At 42.9% G+C, this 15,098-nt stretch overlaps 1 protein-coding gene across 4 annotated transcripts in view; it reads left to right on the forward strand.

Annotated features, from left to right (window-relative positions):
- The window catches only part of VPS35L (VPS35 endosomal protein sorting factor like), a 124,770-nt gene that overhangs the window by 34,960 nt on the left and 74,712 nt on the right, over positions 1-15,098 (forward strand). For all 4 annotated transcript variants that reach the window (XM_055340620.1, XM_055340619.1, XM_055340621.1 and 1 more), the window contains 5 exons: positions 5,532-5,628; positions 6,341-6,388; positions 7,628-7,721; positions 11,480-11,557; positions 12,068-12,190. In XM_055340620.1, coding sequence (XP_055196595.1) covers positions 5,532-5,628; positions 6,341-6,388; positions 7,628-7,721; positions 11,480-11,557; positions 12,068-12,190 — 440 coding nt within the window. The remainder of the gene's footprint in view (positions 1-5,531; positions 5,629-6,340; positions 6,389-7,627; positions 7,722-11,479; positions 11,558-12,067; positions 12,191-15,098) is intronic.

Consider the following 15,098-nt stretch of genomic DNA (forward strand, 5'->3'; position numbering starts at 1 on the left):
GGGGGGGGGGGCGGAGAGGAAGAGGGGGAGAGAGAATCTCAAGCAGACGCCCTGCTGAGCATAGAGCCTGACTTGAAACTTGATCTCGGGACCCTGAGATCATGACCTGAGCTAAAATCATGAGTTGGACGCCTATCCAGCTAAGCCACTCAGGCGCCCCTCCAACAGTATTTTTTAAAATGCTTTTTGATACACAGTCTACTCCTTCCTACTATTGTACACCTAACCACATAATATATTACCTGTCTAACCCCCCCAGAGTCCTTTGAATTTGCATTTACAATAATTTTCCTTCCTCCTAATTTTCACTAAGTATACAAACAATATTTTAGAGCCAATTAAGGAAAAATTACTAACAACCTCCTACCTAAACTATAGAAGTTCAAGATAGTAGACTATTTTCATACTCATTTCTAGTCCTTGTCTAAATTTGTTAATTAGCACTTTTATCACTAAAACCCTTCCTTCCTCAATACTTTTTTTTTCCCTCGAGCGATGCAAATCAGGCTTCTGTTTTTCTTGAAAATAATGTAATTTTTTTCTTCTTTCAGTGAAAATCTTCCTCTGCATGTAGTGTTCTTTGGTTCTAAGAACATGAGAGGGAAAAGGGGAAATTTCTCTAAAAAATGTCAGTGATTTTGGGGATGTCTCTTAGCAATATTTATCAAGAAAGCTTTTGAAATCTACTGTGTGGAATTCTGCCTAAAGAGATTATGTACAGAGAGAAATCTGGTGGCAGGTGTGCTCATTCTTTCCAGTTGAATCAAGTTTTGACTGGTGACTGAAATTTTTGTGCCCTTCTGACTGGTGACTGAAATTTTTGTGCCCTTCACCTTCAGGAATTTTAACTAAGGCATACCTATTTTATGAGTTTAGAAGGAAGGATACTGGTGTCCTTTTGGGTCACGGAATGTACATATCCCTGTAGGTGATGTTTTCCCCCTACCGTTTCTTAATCCAGCATATGCGTGGAGAGACCATCCACCCTACATGATAAAGTAACTTTATTTCCATCATGGGATAGATATCTTGGGTTTATCATGTTGCGGTTGTTGTCAGCATTCCCATCTCCAGTTTTTCCCCATGGCTGATGTTGGCTGCATCTGGATAAGCACGTCCCTAGCTGACCTGGCCTTTCACGTGCATGCTAAGATGACATCCCTATAAGCACCGTTATGTAAAGAGACCTCTCACTCCTTGGGTAGCCAACTTGGCAAAGGAAAGAGAACTAGACTCCTTGGTCTCCCTCCTCCTAAAATATCCACAGAAGTTCAAGGTTGACAAAAGAACCAGTGTAAAAGAAAAATAGGTGGGAATAGAAAGAAGCATCTCAGCTCTTTGTTATATTGAAGTCTGTGAATTAATTTCCACATTCTGAATTGATTCTCCATGTAAGCAGCCCAAGTGCTAAAGTATAAATCATGTCACATTAGGCCCTTCCTCTGCTGAGAACCCTTCAGGGAGTTACTGTTGCACTAGGAAAACTTCAATCTCCTTACCGAGGCTGCAGCCTTGTATGGTTTGGCATACAGTGCCTGCTTCTATCCTGCCTGCCTGCCCCATTGGCTTGCTTTTTTCTTCTTTGACCATCTGGAGGTCATAACTACCTCAGGACCTTTGCACGTGATGTTTCTTCTTCCTGGAATACATTTCCTCTACATCTAAACATGGCAGACTTCTTTTTGCACTTCAGGGCTCTGCTCGAATGTCACCTCTGCCAGAGTCTTCTCTGACCATCCTGTGTAATGACATTGTACCCTCAAGTCACTGTCTAGCCTAATGCTTAGTTTTATATCTTTCATAGTATTGGCTATTACTAGATATTACCTGATTTGTTTGCTTGCTTGCTTATTCTTTTCACTGTTTATTATGTTTTTCTCTCCACTGGAATATAAGCTTCATGAGGACAGGGTCTGTCTTGTGTATTGTTAACTCTTGAGAGCCTAGAATATTACTTTTAGTTACGACATTTGTGTTGAGCAAATGAAGTATAAAAATGTAAGATTTGGGATGACTGGGTGGCTCAGTAGTTCAGTGTCTACCTTTGGCCCAGGGCGTGATCTTGGAGTCCTGGGATCGAGTCCCACATCAGGCTTCCTGCATGGAGCCTGCCTCTCTCTCTGTATCTCTCATGAATAAATAAAAATAAAATCTTAAAAAAAAGAATGTAAGATTTACTTTGCTACAAGAATTTAAATAATTTTCATTTTTTTAAGTTCTAAACCCAAAGTGGGGCTTCAACCCATGACCCCAAGATGAAGAGTTGTGTGAACCAGCCAGCACCCCACTTTGCTACAGGATTTTATTTTTTATTTTTTTAAAAATTTATTTATTCATGAGAGACCCAGAGAGAGAGAGAGAGAGGCAGAGACACAGGCAAAGGGAGAAGTAGGCTCCATGCAGGGAGCCCAATATGGGACTTGATCCCTGGACTCCAGGATCATGCCCTGGGACAAAGGCAGGTGCTAAACTGCTGAGCCACCCAGGGATCTCTTGCTATAGGATTTTAAAGTCCTACCTAACATAGTTTTCTCTTAAATTATCTCTTAAGCTAGAAGGAAAGCCTGAAGCCTTTGTACTGGCATGTGCAGATGATCATATAGCTTACAGGTGATGTGGAACCCGGGACAGCTGACAGCTTGCATTGCTGTACCCCCGGGATCTCCCAGCGTCCAGCCATGGGCTTCAGTAGACAAGGCACTTGCCAGGGCTGGTGGCTTATACCTTATGGTGATGCTGGCTCACTTCTGAATCTCCTGTCCCTCATCTGTAAAGTGAGGGATTTTATTGACCTCAGAGACTTATTTTTTGCTTTTGGGTTTCAGGTCCCATGATGCAGTCATATGAAGGGAAATTAATCCCACCCATCCTTTTTCCACAAAGCATGATTGACAAATGAATTTAAGAATAACCCTTTTCCTGTCTGGATCTCTTGGAACTTGGGGGGAAAAAGTTACTTTTAAGTGCATGGGTTCAGGGCAGGAAAGGGGAAATCATAATTCCCTTCCCTTTGGAACTGGCAAGTGAATGGTTCTTGAATGAATGAAGCATTCTATAGCATCCAAAAATAAGGTAAATACTTGAGATTGCAATTCCAAAATATCTGCAGTTGTGATTAGTGACGGTTCTCTGCCAGGGAGTACCCGGAGGTTTATCTTTTTGCTGATTCCATCGGAGTTTTGATCACCTTAATTGTGTGCCATCAAGTTGCAGAAAGCAGGATTGGGGATGAAAAATGACTCTGTGCACAAGATGAGGACTGCAAGCTAGGGTTTGTTTGTGATCTTCTAAAATGACTAACTTCTCCCTTTTTGATTTTTTTTTTTTAATTGTAAGCAAACTGTGCCACATGTGGGACTTGAACTCCTGACTCTATGATCAAGAGTTGCATGCTCTACTGACTGAGCCAGCCAGCAACTCCCCCTTTTTAACTGAATCCTAAAAGTATAAAGCACATCCGGTGGTGGGGATCTAATATGTGGAAATCATTTAGAAGAAATCATTTCTATGCAAGAGTTCCACAGTGGCCTTCTTGGTGATGAGTTTGGGTGTTTTTTTGTTTGTTTTTAATTTATTCATAGGAGACAGAGAGAGAGAGAGGCTCTTGTGGGGAGCCTGATGTGGGACTCCCCATCCCAGGACTTAGGTTCACTCCCTTAGCCGAAGGCAGACACTCAACCACTGAGCCACCCAGATGCCCTGGGCGGAGTGGGTTGGGTTGGGGTGGGTTGATTGTTGTTTTCATTGTTCCATACTCTCTTCGATTCTTTATTAAGATACATGTCATAAAAAGTTTGGGACTGATAGGGTAGCCAGCCCAGGGTCAGGGATCATGACTTCTGTCGTGTTGCTCTCATGGTTCAAGCTGGTGATGGAGGCTCCAGCATTGCATTGGCATTCCAGCCAGAAGGAAGGAAGGAAGGAAGGAAGGAAGGAAGGAAGGAAGGAAGGAAGGAAGGAAGGAAGGAAGGAAGGAGGAAGGAGGGAAGGAGTGGAGGTGTTCCCTTAGGTATTTCTCAGAAGTTGCATTTCTGCTTATATCTAGGGGCCAGAACTTGGTGGCATGGCCACACCTGGCTGTGATGACCAGATAGCCAGAAGAAAAGGGACAGGTCCATGACTGAAGAAAGAGAACAGAGAATGGGGGAAGCTGGTGGTGTTGCCAGCAGATGACTCAAGTTTTGGAGGAAGGGTTGAGCTGGCAGCTTGACTGGCAGGTTTTTCACCTCAGGGCTTTGATTTACTAGTCTGGCCCAGGGGATATTTAGAGCACAAGCTTGGATCACATATCCTGTTATACTTGGAGGTTTCTTTTCTTTCTTTCTTTTTTTTTTAAAGGTTATTATTTATTTATTTATTTATTTATTTATTTATTTATTTATTTATTTATTATTTATTTATTATGACACAGAGAGAGGCAGATACACAGAGGGAGAAGTAGGCTCCTCACAAGGAGTCCAATGCGGGACTCAATCCCCAGACCCAGGATCACACCCTGAGCTGAAGGCAGACGCTCAACCACTGAGCCACCCAGATGTCCCTACTTGCAGGTTTCTAAAGCATCTGGAATTCCCAACTCTATTGTGTAGTTACTGGTGGGTATAGCAAGACTCTGGGTTGTGTTAGAGGCAGGAGCTAAGAATGAAGGTATTGGAGCCAGGCCACCTGGGTTGAATTGCAGCTCTGATATTTGCTTGCTCTGTGCCCTAACCATTTCTGCACCTTGATCTCTGCATCTGGCAAAGAGTAAATAAAAGTTTGTATGGTGGGGTGCCTGGGTGGCTCAGTTTAGTGTCTCCCTTCAGCTCAGGTCATGATCTTAGGGTCCTGGGATCGAGCCCTGCATCGGGCTCCCTGTTCAGTGGGGAATCTGTTTCTCCTTCTCCCTCTGCCTCTATCACTGTCACCAATTGTTTCTTAATAATATTAATATTGATATTACTTGGAAGGAAAGAACCAGAAGAACTGGGTAGGCCACCCCTTCTTCATTGTAATGTTCTATCTCAGGACTCATAGCAGCTGTAACAGATCTGAAGAATTAGCTCGGTCTCTCTGTCTCTCTCTTGCATGTGCTCTTTCTCTAATAAATAAAATCTTGAAAAACAAAAAAATTAGGGCACCTGGGTGGCTCAGTTGATTAAATGTCTGCCTTTGGCTCAGTTCATGATCTTGCGGTCCTGGGATCGAGCCCTGCATTGGGCTCCCTGCTCATTAGGGAGTCTGCTTCTCCCTTTCCTTCTGCTTATACTCTCTCTCTCAAGTGAATAAAGTCTTTAAAGAAAAGAAAGTGTATGATGGAGGGATGTTGTAGGGATGAGGTGTCCTGATGTCTGAGTGGCATTTGGAAAGCCTCATATGTGGGCTATCACTGTCACCAATTGTTTCCTAATAATAATAATATTTGGAAGGAAAGAGCTAGAAGAACTGGACAGGCTACCCCTTCTTCTCCATTGTACCGTTCTCAGGACTGTAGCAGCTGTAACAGATTCGAAGAATTATCAGGACTGATGGGTCTTGTTTTTGTATTGCAGATCACTTCTCTCCAGAGAATGTAAATGACACGGCCAAAGAAACATGCTTAAATTGGTTTTTCAAGATTGCTTCCATCAGGGAACTCATTCCAAGATTGTATCCTTTTTTTTGGGGGGGGGGGTGTCTAATGATTTTAGAGATAGGCTGAAAGAGTTGTACCATTAATAGAAGCCATGTGATGGGATGCCCTGAAATTCCTGTTGAAAGTTTGGTCCCGTTACGGTTGCTAGCCTGGAAATCCAGGGCCAGCCACATTGTCGAAGCCCATTGGACTCCTCCTTCCCCAAACAGTGTCCTGTTTTCTTACTTTGAATATGATGCCATGTACCAGGCTTTTGTTTCCTAGAGGAACATTCCCACATTAATTCTCTCAATTAAAATGCTTCATCTTTATGTTTTCTCTGGTTCCCAAAACTTGAAAGGAATAGGGTCAGGCTTCTCTGCACAGATGCCAGTTTTGAAGAACAGAGAGTTTGACTTATACACAAATGAATCTTGGTTATCTTAAAGTTTATTCTTTCCCCATGAAGCATGGATTGGAAATGCTCAAAACACACTTTAAACTTGAGCACACTACCGTGAATCAGCATGTAATTTTTTTCCGAAGTGTATTTTAAATAAGTATGAAACTTTGAAAGCCAACAATGGAAACCACAAGCTGTTAGGCAAGGTAATTCTCTGGGCTGGTGAGAGACTGTGGCTCCCTGTCCTGAAGTCATGCTTGGTTCTGCTCTTGAGTGGTCTAGTCTTTTTGCCACAGGGAATAGGCTGTCTGGAAAATGTCTTCCTTAACGGAATATTTTTGTAGTTACGTGGAAGCATCTATCCTGAAGTGTAACAAGTTCCTCTCTAAAACGTAAGGTTCTTCTTAAATGTCTAGAACCATAACATTTCCAGAAAAATTTCTCTAACGCACATGCTAATGGTAATATAATAGCGGCTGTCCTTCACTGAGTACTTACTGTGTAGCAGAGCTGGTGCTAAGCACCTTCCATACATTTTCTCATCTGATCTAAATGGAAACCTGATAATGTAGAACTCATTATAATTTCTATCTTATGGAGAAGAAAACTCAAGCTACTAGAAGTTGGTTGAGTGGTTCATGGATGAGTCCTGGCTCTGCCTTCAGGAGCTGTGTGGTCTTGGCAAGTTATTCAGCATCTCTGATCCTCAGTCTCCTCCTCTGTGAATGAGGCCAAAGAGGTCCGTGAGGGTTTGTTGAGAGCAGTTCCTGACACATAGTGGGCCCACGCTCAGTGTTTGCTGATGCTGAAGATGATGGGCCTTTGCCCCTGAGCCCCATGCTACTACTTTGGGTTACCTTGGGCCTTGTTTCGAGCGTCACTTCCAGGGCTCAGGGAAACCAGATCTGTGTTCTGTATGGCCAACAAAACATTAGGTCATATCAAATAGCACATAGGTAATAAATTCTCTGAAGCCAGGGACCAACTCACAGTGCTCCCTAGTGAAGGAGTTTTATTGGTTTTAGAATGTGTCCCAAATGTGATTTGGATCGAAAGGTACCTGGGGTAGTTTTTAGGGCTAACATTGGTGCTAAATTATTTTGCCTCCCCATTTGGGGAGGATAATGCTGAGGCAGAGTCCCATGTTGCAGAAGAAATAAATCAGTCACAATTCTCATTGATGGGGGATCACTCATGTCAGCCTGAGGTGCCAGGAGTTGGGTGCTAGGAAGGGGGATGGCAGGAGACAGTCTGTGCCAGAGGAATACAGCCCCAGCAAGAAGATCAAGGAGTGGATCAGAGGATGGAAAATAATTGGGAGACAGAAGCTGTTAAATTAATAAAATAAATGTGACCTCAAACAGGCAAAAAAGGAAAGGTCAGACTCTAGCACTGGGCAAATGGTAAAGATGACAGAAGCCATTCAGTGAATGAATTGCGTCCAGAGAGAGAGAGACGATTGTTACATTGCCTTAGAAAATGCAAACTTTGGCCTTGGTTTGTCTCTGAAACTTGATTTTCTGCCCTCCCACCCCCCACATTGAGGAAGTGTAGCTTTATCTTTATTTTAAAAATAAGAACAGACAGTTCTCATATGGAGTATAATGCTGCCCTCTTTTTATTTCCCACAGGGGGATTTCAGAATGTCTGCCCCGGTTGACTTGTATGATTCGCGGAATTGGAGACCCACTGGTGTCAGTGTACGCCAGGGCCTATCTGTGCCGGGTAGGCCACGTCGGGTCCCCACTTGCTCACAGATGGGGCTGCTTTCTCTCTCTTCAGGTCTTCATGTAGGCTTCTCCCTCCCCAGCACCTTGCAAATCACTACAAGAACGACTTCATTCGCTGCTAATTTTAGAACACAGCTCTTCCACGGAAAGCACAACTGTAGGATTTCTTCTAAAAATTAATTTTAAAGTAGACCCACTTACCATAACTCTAATTAGGGGGCGTTTGAGGTCATCTTCTTACAAATGAACTGGTTTTCAGAATTAATTGTTTCCTCCAGTTCTTGCTGGGCGGGAGGCTCCTGAGGCCTCTCGGCTGATAGGTTGCTTTTCATTGACTTGAAATCTGCTTTCCCTTTGTCTTGGATTGGATTGTTTTATTAGTTTCTCTGTCCTTCCACTGAAGAATTGGCATAGGGTGCGAGTTGGTGGGGGTGGTCTGTCCCTTGTGACAGGCATCAGGGTCTGTGTGGCCCAGCCATGGAAGGCTACAGACCTCTTTTTGCACCTGCTCTGATGTAAATCATCTAGCACTTTTCTCTCTTAAAGTACCGTGAAGCTTCTACATCAGATATTTTCATTTATGACAAATGCAACCCATGGAGAGTTTCTGGTTATTCATCTTCAACCTCTGCGGGGGCTTTGCCCACTGTCAGCTTGCCCCAAGACTTCCTTGCTAGTCCTATCAGCATTCTTCACCTAGAGGGAAGGCTAAATTGCCCCTGTTTCGTAGGATCCTGATGAATTGCAGACTTCTTTGAGGACGAAGCTATGGAGCCTCCCCTGGCCCTTGCCAGTGATCATAAGTATTTGTAAATCAGAAGCAAGAACTAGTAGCCAGCCTTTGACTGGCTTTTACATGACATCTGGCAAGTGGCGAGAAGCCCTATGGTCTCAGGTGTCACAAAGAAATCACAGTGCCCTCAGAGTGAATAGCAAACATCCTTATGAAGGACACTTTCTATAGGTTTGTTCCCTGATACCAGGAAAGAAAAAAAAGCTTTGGACTTGAGGGCAACCTGCTCCCTATTGGTAACAGAGGCAAAAATGTTTATACGCTGCCCTCTGCTTGAAACTTGGGATGGATTTTTTTATACAGGAATGTCAGGTATGTTTCCTAGAGCTTCAGCTTTGGGGAATCATATTGAAGCTTGAATATTTCTCCTGAGTGCATGTTTGCTGAGGGCCTACTGGGTGCAGAAAGCAGTTGGGTCCCATGGAGGATATGCAAGAATGTTCATTTGCATATTTGCTCCCCTGCCTTTTCCCTCATCGAACAGAGCAAATAATTCAAACCTATGAGTCACATAATAGAGTAATAAAGACAGAGTCACAGTGTGTATCAATGAAGATGATTCTGGTCATTAAAGAGAAGTTTAAAAGGTGGAAATACGTGTTCTTTGCAAACCTGTTCAGGTGTAAAGTTTAAGCAAGTTGCACAGGTTAGGGAAATGATCATGTTTCTGGCATATAAAATTGCACATGGCAATTTTAAAATTTGGTGACAATGAATTCATCCCAGGAAGACTGGTGATAAAATGCAGTCTATCTGTGGAAATAATTTTTTGGTCAACCCAGACTTTGCATCAGTTCCCCAGGCTGCAAACTTACTAAGTCTTTTGAAGTAAAAGAATAAGAGACAGTCTGGGCATTACTAAGGATCCTTTCAGTCACACACAGCAAAACCCAGTTCATACTATTTTAAGCAAAAAGGGTTTATTGGTTCATGTGTCTGAAGAATCTAGGGGTAGTGTAAGCATGGCTAGATCCAGGGTCTTCAGAATGTTGTCAAGGATTGTCCTCTCGGGATCCCTGGGTGGCGCAGCGGTTTGGCGCCTGCCTTTGGCCCAGGGCGCGATCCTGGAGACCCGGGATCGAATCCCATATCAGGCTCCCGGTGCATGGAGCCTGCTTCTCCCTCTGCCTGTGTCTCTGCCTCTCTCTCTCTCTCTGTGACTATCATAAATTTAAAAAAAAAAAAAAAAGAATTGTCCTCTCCTTCGTCACTCAGCTCTCCTTTCTCTGAGTTGACTTCATTCTGTGGCTTACTCAGCTGCTCCTGGCTTCCATCCTCCTAACTTAACCCCAGTGGAAAGAGTACCTTAGACGTGCCAGCCAGAGTCTCAGGGCTCTCAGTGGACCACCTTGGGCCACTTGTCCATCAATAGACTGGCCACGGGATGAAATATGTCTCCTGAATAGGAGTGTGCCCCACCCCTGGACGTCAGGGTGGGGTGGATCCAGCTCCTCCACAAATCTCATGGTCTGAAAGGGAGGTTTGCTTCCCCCCAAAACAAATCCTACTTGCTGATACCAGCAATGGGAAATGCATGCCAGGCAGGCTGAAACAGCAGATGGAAATCATGAACCACTACCCTTACTACTCTGGGTAGGAATCTTTTAGACCCAAGCAGATTTCCAAGCTGCTCATTTGTCTTGATGGAAAGAAATAAACAAAACACAGAAAAGCAGTGAGTGGGCAGGGTGTGGGGGGAGCTCGAAGCTGTTTATTAAAGGAAAGTATGATTAACTCCTCTGCTAAGTCACGGCCTCTTCAGCACATCAGCATTGCTTGTCCACTGGGCCTTCCTTTGCTGTTGCCTAACAGATAATTATTGCCTGTTCTACGATATGATTAAGTGGAAGGAAAGACAATAGAACACAGTAGAACTGCATCTGACGTTCGTTGTTAGTTTTTTTTTTTTTTTTTTTTAATCTACCACTTGTCCTTGAAAGCATCCTCAACAGCCATGGAGTTGTCCTTGGAATTTAGCGCCCTAATGGATCTCGCATAATTCTTCTCAAAGGAATTCTTCACAGTCTGTAAAAAACATCATTATCATTAATCTTCATGACCTTGAGTAGGGGGGGGTGAGTGGCAGGAATCTGACCCCATTTGAAGAAACCTGGTCCCAGAGCACCTTCTCTTACAAAGTTGTTTTTGTGTGAAGGCAACAATTTGGAATTGAGGTATATATCTCAGGAACTCAGTTTAAGGAACATTATGATGCTTTGGTTTTGTTGTGAACGCATGAAACATGAACTCCCCTCCAAAGTGCATACCTTCACTTTTCCATCCAGCCCCAGGGCTCTGGCTGTCTTCTCTATGATTAGCACATTTTTTTTTAGCTGGAATGTTACAGTCTTGTTTTTTAAACAATGAATGCAGAAGCCAGTGGGTTATGGCATTGTTACACTTCATGCTTGTCTTATATAAAATTGCTTAAAATACATTAAAAACTTGTCTGTTTCCATGACTGCCCAGCAAAGAAGGAGTCTGTATATTTTAACAATGCAACAGTGAAGTCCCAGCTGGCTCTCTAACGTACCAGTCTTTTTTTTTTGCTTCATTTAATAAAAGTGCAGCCACATGTGTGTGTATCATTTTTTTTTTGAGAGCAAGAGAATACTGTATACACAATCTTGAGAGAGAGTACATTCTTCCTTTGTGCCATATTGATTTGTTCTCTTGGTCCTCTGTTCAGAAATACATTCATTACCTTTGGGAAATTGTGAAGATGATTACTGCAAATGTTGCCTTTTTTCATTAAAAATAGCTTCTGTGGTTTTTCTTATAAAAGCATCCACGCTTACTGGATAAGAAAAACAGATAAGAATTAAAATTAACTTGGATTTTCTCTGTGCCTATATTTACTTCCACGTATGTTTTTAATCTATAAAAATGGCATCCTAGTGTATGTATTATTTGCAACCTGTTTTTCCATGGTCAAGGTAGTTTCTTTTGTTTGGTTCCAGGTGGGAATGGAAGTGGCTCCACATCTCAAAGAAAGCCTGAATAAGAACTTTTTTGATTTCCTCCTCACATTCAAACAGGTAAGAGAACATGGTCAGAACTGCTAATTGATGTAGCAGTTACATGATCACGAATTCACAAAACCCAGTTGGATTTCCAAGCTGAGATTGCCTTAAAGCTCTCTAAATGTGTAAACCCTCGAAAATGATACTTGAATCTGTTACAGACAATTAAAATGTGTTGATTGTACTGAACAAGCAGAGAGAATTAATATGCATGTGTTAACAGGAAATGTCTCTAGTCGCCCTTCTTCCTTGCATCTGCTGGCTCCATTTTTATCAGGTTATTTCTTTGCATAGCACACGTCCCAAAACAGCTTGGCTTGGTGACATAGGAAACTTTCTGTGTGTTTTTTTTTTCTAGTTGAAAAAAACAAAACAAACAAACAAAAAAAAAACAAAACCTGAGAAACCAGGCTATTTCTCTGGGGGCCATCCAAATGCTTACGAGTATGCGCAGCCTGTGAGTTACATGCTCTCCATTTATTATTATTCCCTTCCTCTTCTAAGTGTTTATTTGGTCTCCTGTAGATTCATGGGGATACAGTCCAGAACCAGCTGGTGGTCCAGGGAGTGGAGCTTCCATCCTACCTGCCCTTGTACTCGCCTGCTATGGACTGGATCTTCCAGTGCATTTCCTACCACGCCCCAGAGGTAACTGCCAGGTGGCATCAGTGTGAAATTCCCACAGAGGAGGGATGCTGGGGTTCCCCTCTCTTCTATATTGTGTTGTAGTGACCTCTACAGCAGTGAGCTCGGTCATGTAAACAGGGTCTCTGTGTAACAGCTACAGCAACTCTGATGCTAGTCAGCCGTTCCATAGGGCTCACTGTGGCGGCTGGTCCTGCACACAATGCTTCTGGATTGTCTTGTTTCACGCCTCTGGGAGCGAGGCTCAGTGAGGCCAGATAGAAATCTCTGAAAGGTCATGTAGCTTAAGGGTGGTGGTGACTAGATGCAAACTGCCTTGTGGCTTCAGGGCCAGTGGGTTTCGTCACCTCTTCACTAACCTTCATGACCCCCTCTTGTGTTTATGGTAATCTAATAAGTTAGTAGAGCAAGTAATAGTTTCCCCATTTTACAGAGGGAAGGTGAAACTCAGATGTGTGATTGTGTTAATAAGGGGTTTTTTGGCCTAATTGAAGCATTATAGGAATTAAAGTATGACTGGAATCATAGCAGAAATAATTTTTCTTACCCCAGACTGAGAAGTAGAACACCAGTTCCAGTTGGCATAATAGCTGTGATAGATGAAGCTTCTTCAACAGATGGCTCAGAATTTATCCTTTGGAGAGGAGAGAAAGGGGTTTTGCTATGAAACAGGGATGCTTAGTGCAGAATAAAATTCAAGTACACCCGCCTTTTCCCAGAAGCTGCAATCTATTAAACCCTAAAGAAGGAGGAAAAAGGGCATGACTTTGACCAAGCATTTCCACTTTTAAGAATATTGCATAGAAATAATTGGACAAGTGTGTAAAGATGCACATGCACACACATACATACAGATGTGTGTTGGTTTGGGTGGGTACAGCATCGGAAACAGCCTCATCAGCCATCACAAGGGGATTGGGAAGATTATAGAATCCATACAGATTCAGTGGGATGTTATGGGGCCAATCTAAAATAATGGAGGACCGTGATGAAGATATGTACATACCTACATAAGGATCACAATAATTGGTAAATCAAAAAAAGGATGTTACACACCTTACTGTGTATGTCTTAAGTGGTTGTGTTGCCTCTTGGTCAGGAGTGGGCACTGGAATCAGAGTGCCTGGGTCTGAACCCTAGCTCTGTTGCTTACAGCTTTTGGGACAGAGGAACAGCCACATCACTAGTCCACTCTGAGCCTTTTTTTCTTCTTCTGTGAAATGGGAACATGGGAGCATGAATTTTTTTTTTTTTTTGCATGGATCAAATATAACAGTCCATTTGCATTGCTTGGTGGAGTGCCTCACGTAGTAATGGAGTATTTGTTATATTGTCAGGATCACAAACATTTTTAGATCTGTGTGCGAGAACTGGGGAGGAGGTATGTCAAAATGTCACTGGAAGGGGAAGTTTTTGTATTGTCTTACTTTTCTTGGCTTACCTGTGGTTTCTAACTTTTCGGGCAAGTGTAATGAATTCCTTACTTCTGAATTTTCCCAAATCCTAAAGTATGAGGGGGAAAAATAGAGGCATCTTATATTTTGGGTGGCTTTTTTTTTTTTTAACCATTAAGTTGATTTAAAATCAAGTCCATATGAATGGAAGATTGTAAGTGTGCAGATCATTCTCTGTGATCTTCAGGAGCCTCAGCAACCAAACGGTGCTGCAGACTGCTGGGAAGAGTCCGAGGCTGAGTGTAGGAAGAAAGCTGTCCTATCTGTTTAGCCGAATGACAGAAACATATAAGCAGGATTGATGTGTTTGAAAATGAGAACACTTACTTTTTTTTCTCCTTACTTTAATGAAAGGCTAAATCGGATTAAAACAAAAGGTACATGCCATACGGCATTCTTCCTTTTATTTTAAGCACCAGTAATCTCAGAGGATGGCAGAAGCTGGGAATAGAGCTTTCCCAGGGAGTCAAACTCTAGGAAATCATTACTGCACCAGAAGAAGTGATTAAAAAAATTAGGTCACCTGAATAATAATAAACTCTGATTCTGGGGGCACTTAAATAAGGAACTTGCAGCATCTCATTAAAAAAAATGTTAATCATTTTCAAAATGCAGAAGAATCAATGTCCATGTGGAAGGTGGTATTGGAGATGCATGTGACTGATGCCTAAAAACCTTCCTAGTGGCTGGGATGTGTCACCTGGGGAGGTAGGCCTCACCTCCAAAGCAGGGGATTGTCAGTTTGGCTGTGGCCCTTGGTAATATACAGGACAGGCAAGTAGGATATTGGCAAAGGAGAAATACCTTCAGCTATGAATATTTGCGCTATGAAATTTCAGGTTGAAATCAAAATCCCAAATAAAAAAATCAGGGAGTGATTTATTCAGAAAGGCTTTTTTGTTGTTGTTTGAAGACCAGATCCCGCCCCCCCCCCCCGCCCCCCCGCCTGCGCAATCTTAGAACTAAAATTATAAGTGGAAACCGGATTTATGCCCTCCACTTCAGGCACATTCTGTACAGAAAAAAAGAAACCATTTCATAAGATCTGGTTTTGGGGCAGTGAGAACAAATCCTTTGGTAAGCTTCTCAGCATTTTCTGCAGCTTTTTGTTTGTTGGGATGGTGTGGGAGGTGTAGAAGGAAAAAAAGGCCTGGTCCCTGACATGAGTGGTAAGTCTTGCCTGACAGGGAATCCCACATGGTCTTTTATAGGCCGTGAGGTACAGGCTGTAAATGTTGGGTGAGCGAAGGGGAAAGTGCGCCGGGGCAGGCAGTTGTGCAGACATGGGTTCAGACTATGGCTGTGTTGCCTTGGGCCACTTGATGTCTTTTACCAGATGTAAAATGGGGCTAAGGGTAGGATCTTCCTTGAAGGGCTGTCACGAAGTGACCGTGATACTACACATCTGTGCATGGCCGAGGGACAGGGGTACCAGGCAAAGGGGGTGGCTGCCAACC

This window comes from Nyctereutes procyonoides, unplaced genomic scaffold, assembly GCF_905146905.1.
Source record: "Nyctereutes procyonoides isolate TBG_1078 unplaced genomic scaffold, NYPRO_anot_genome, whole genome shotgun sequence".
Classification (NCBI taxonomy): Eukaryota; Metazoa; Chordata; class Mammalia; order Carnivora; family Canidae; genus Nyctereutes; species Nyctereutes procyonoides.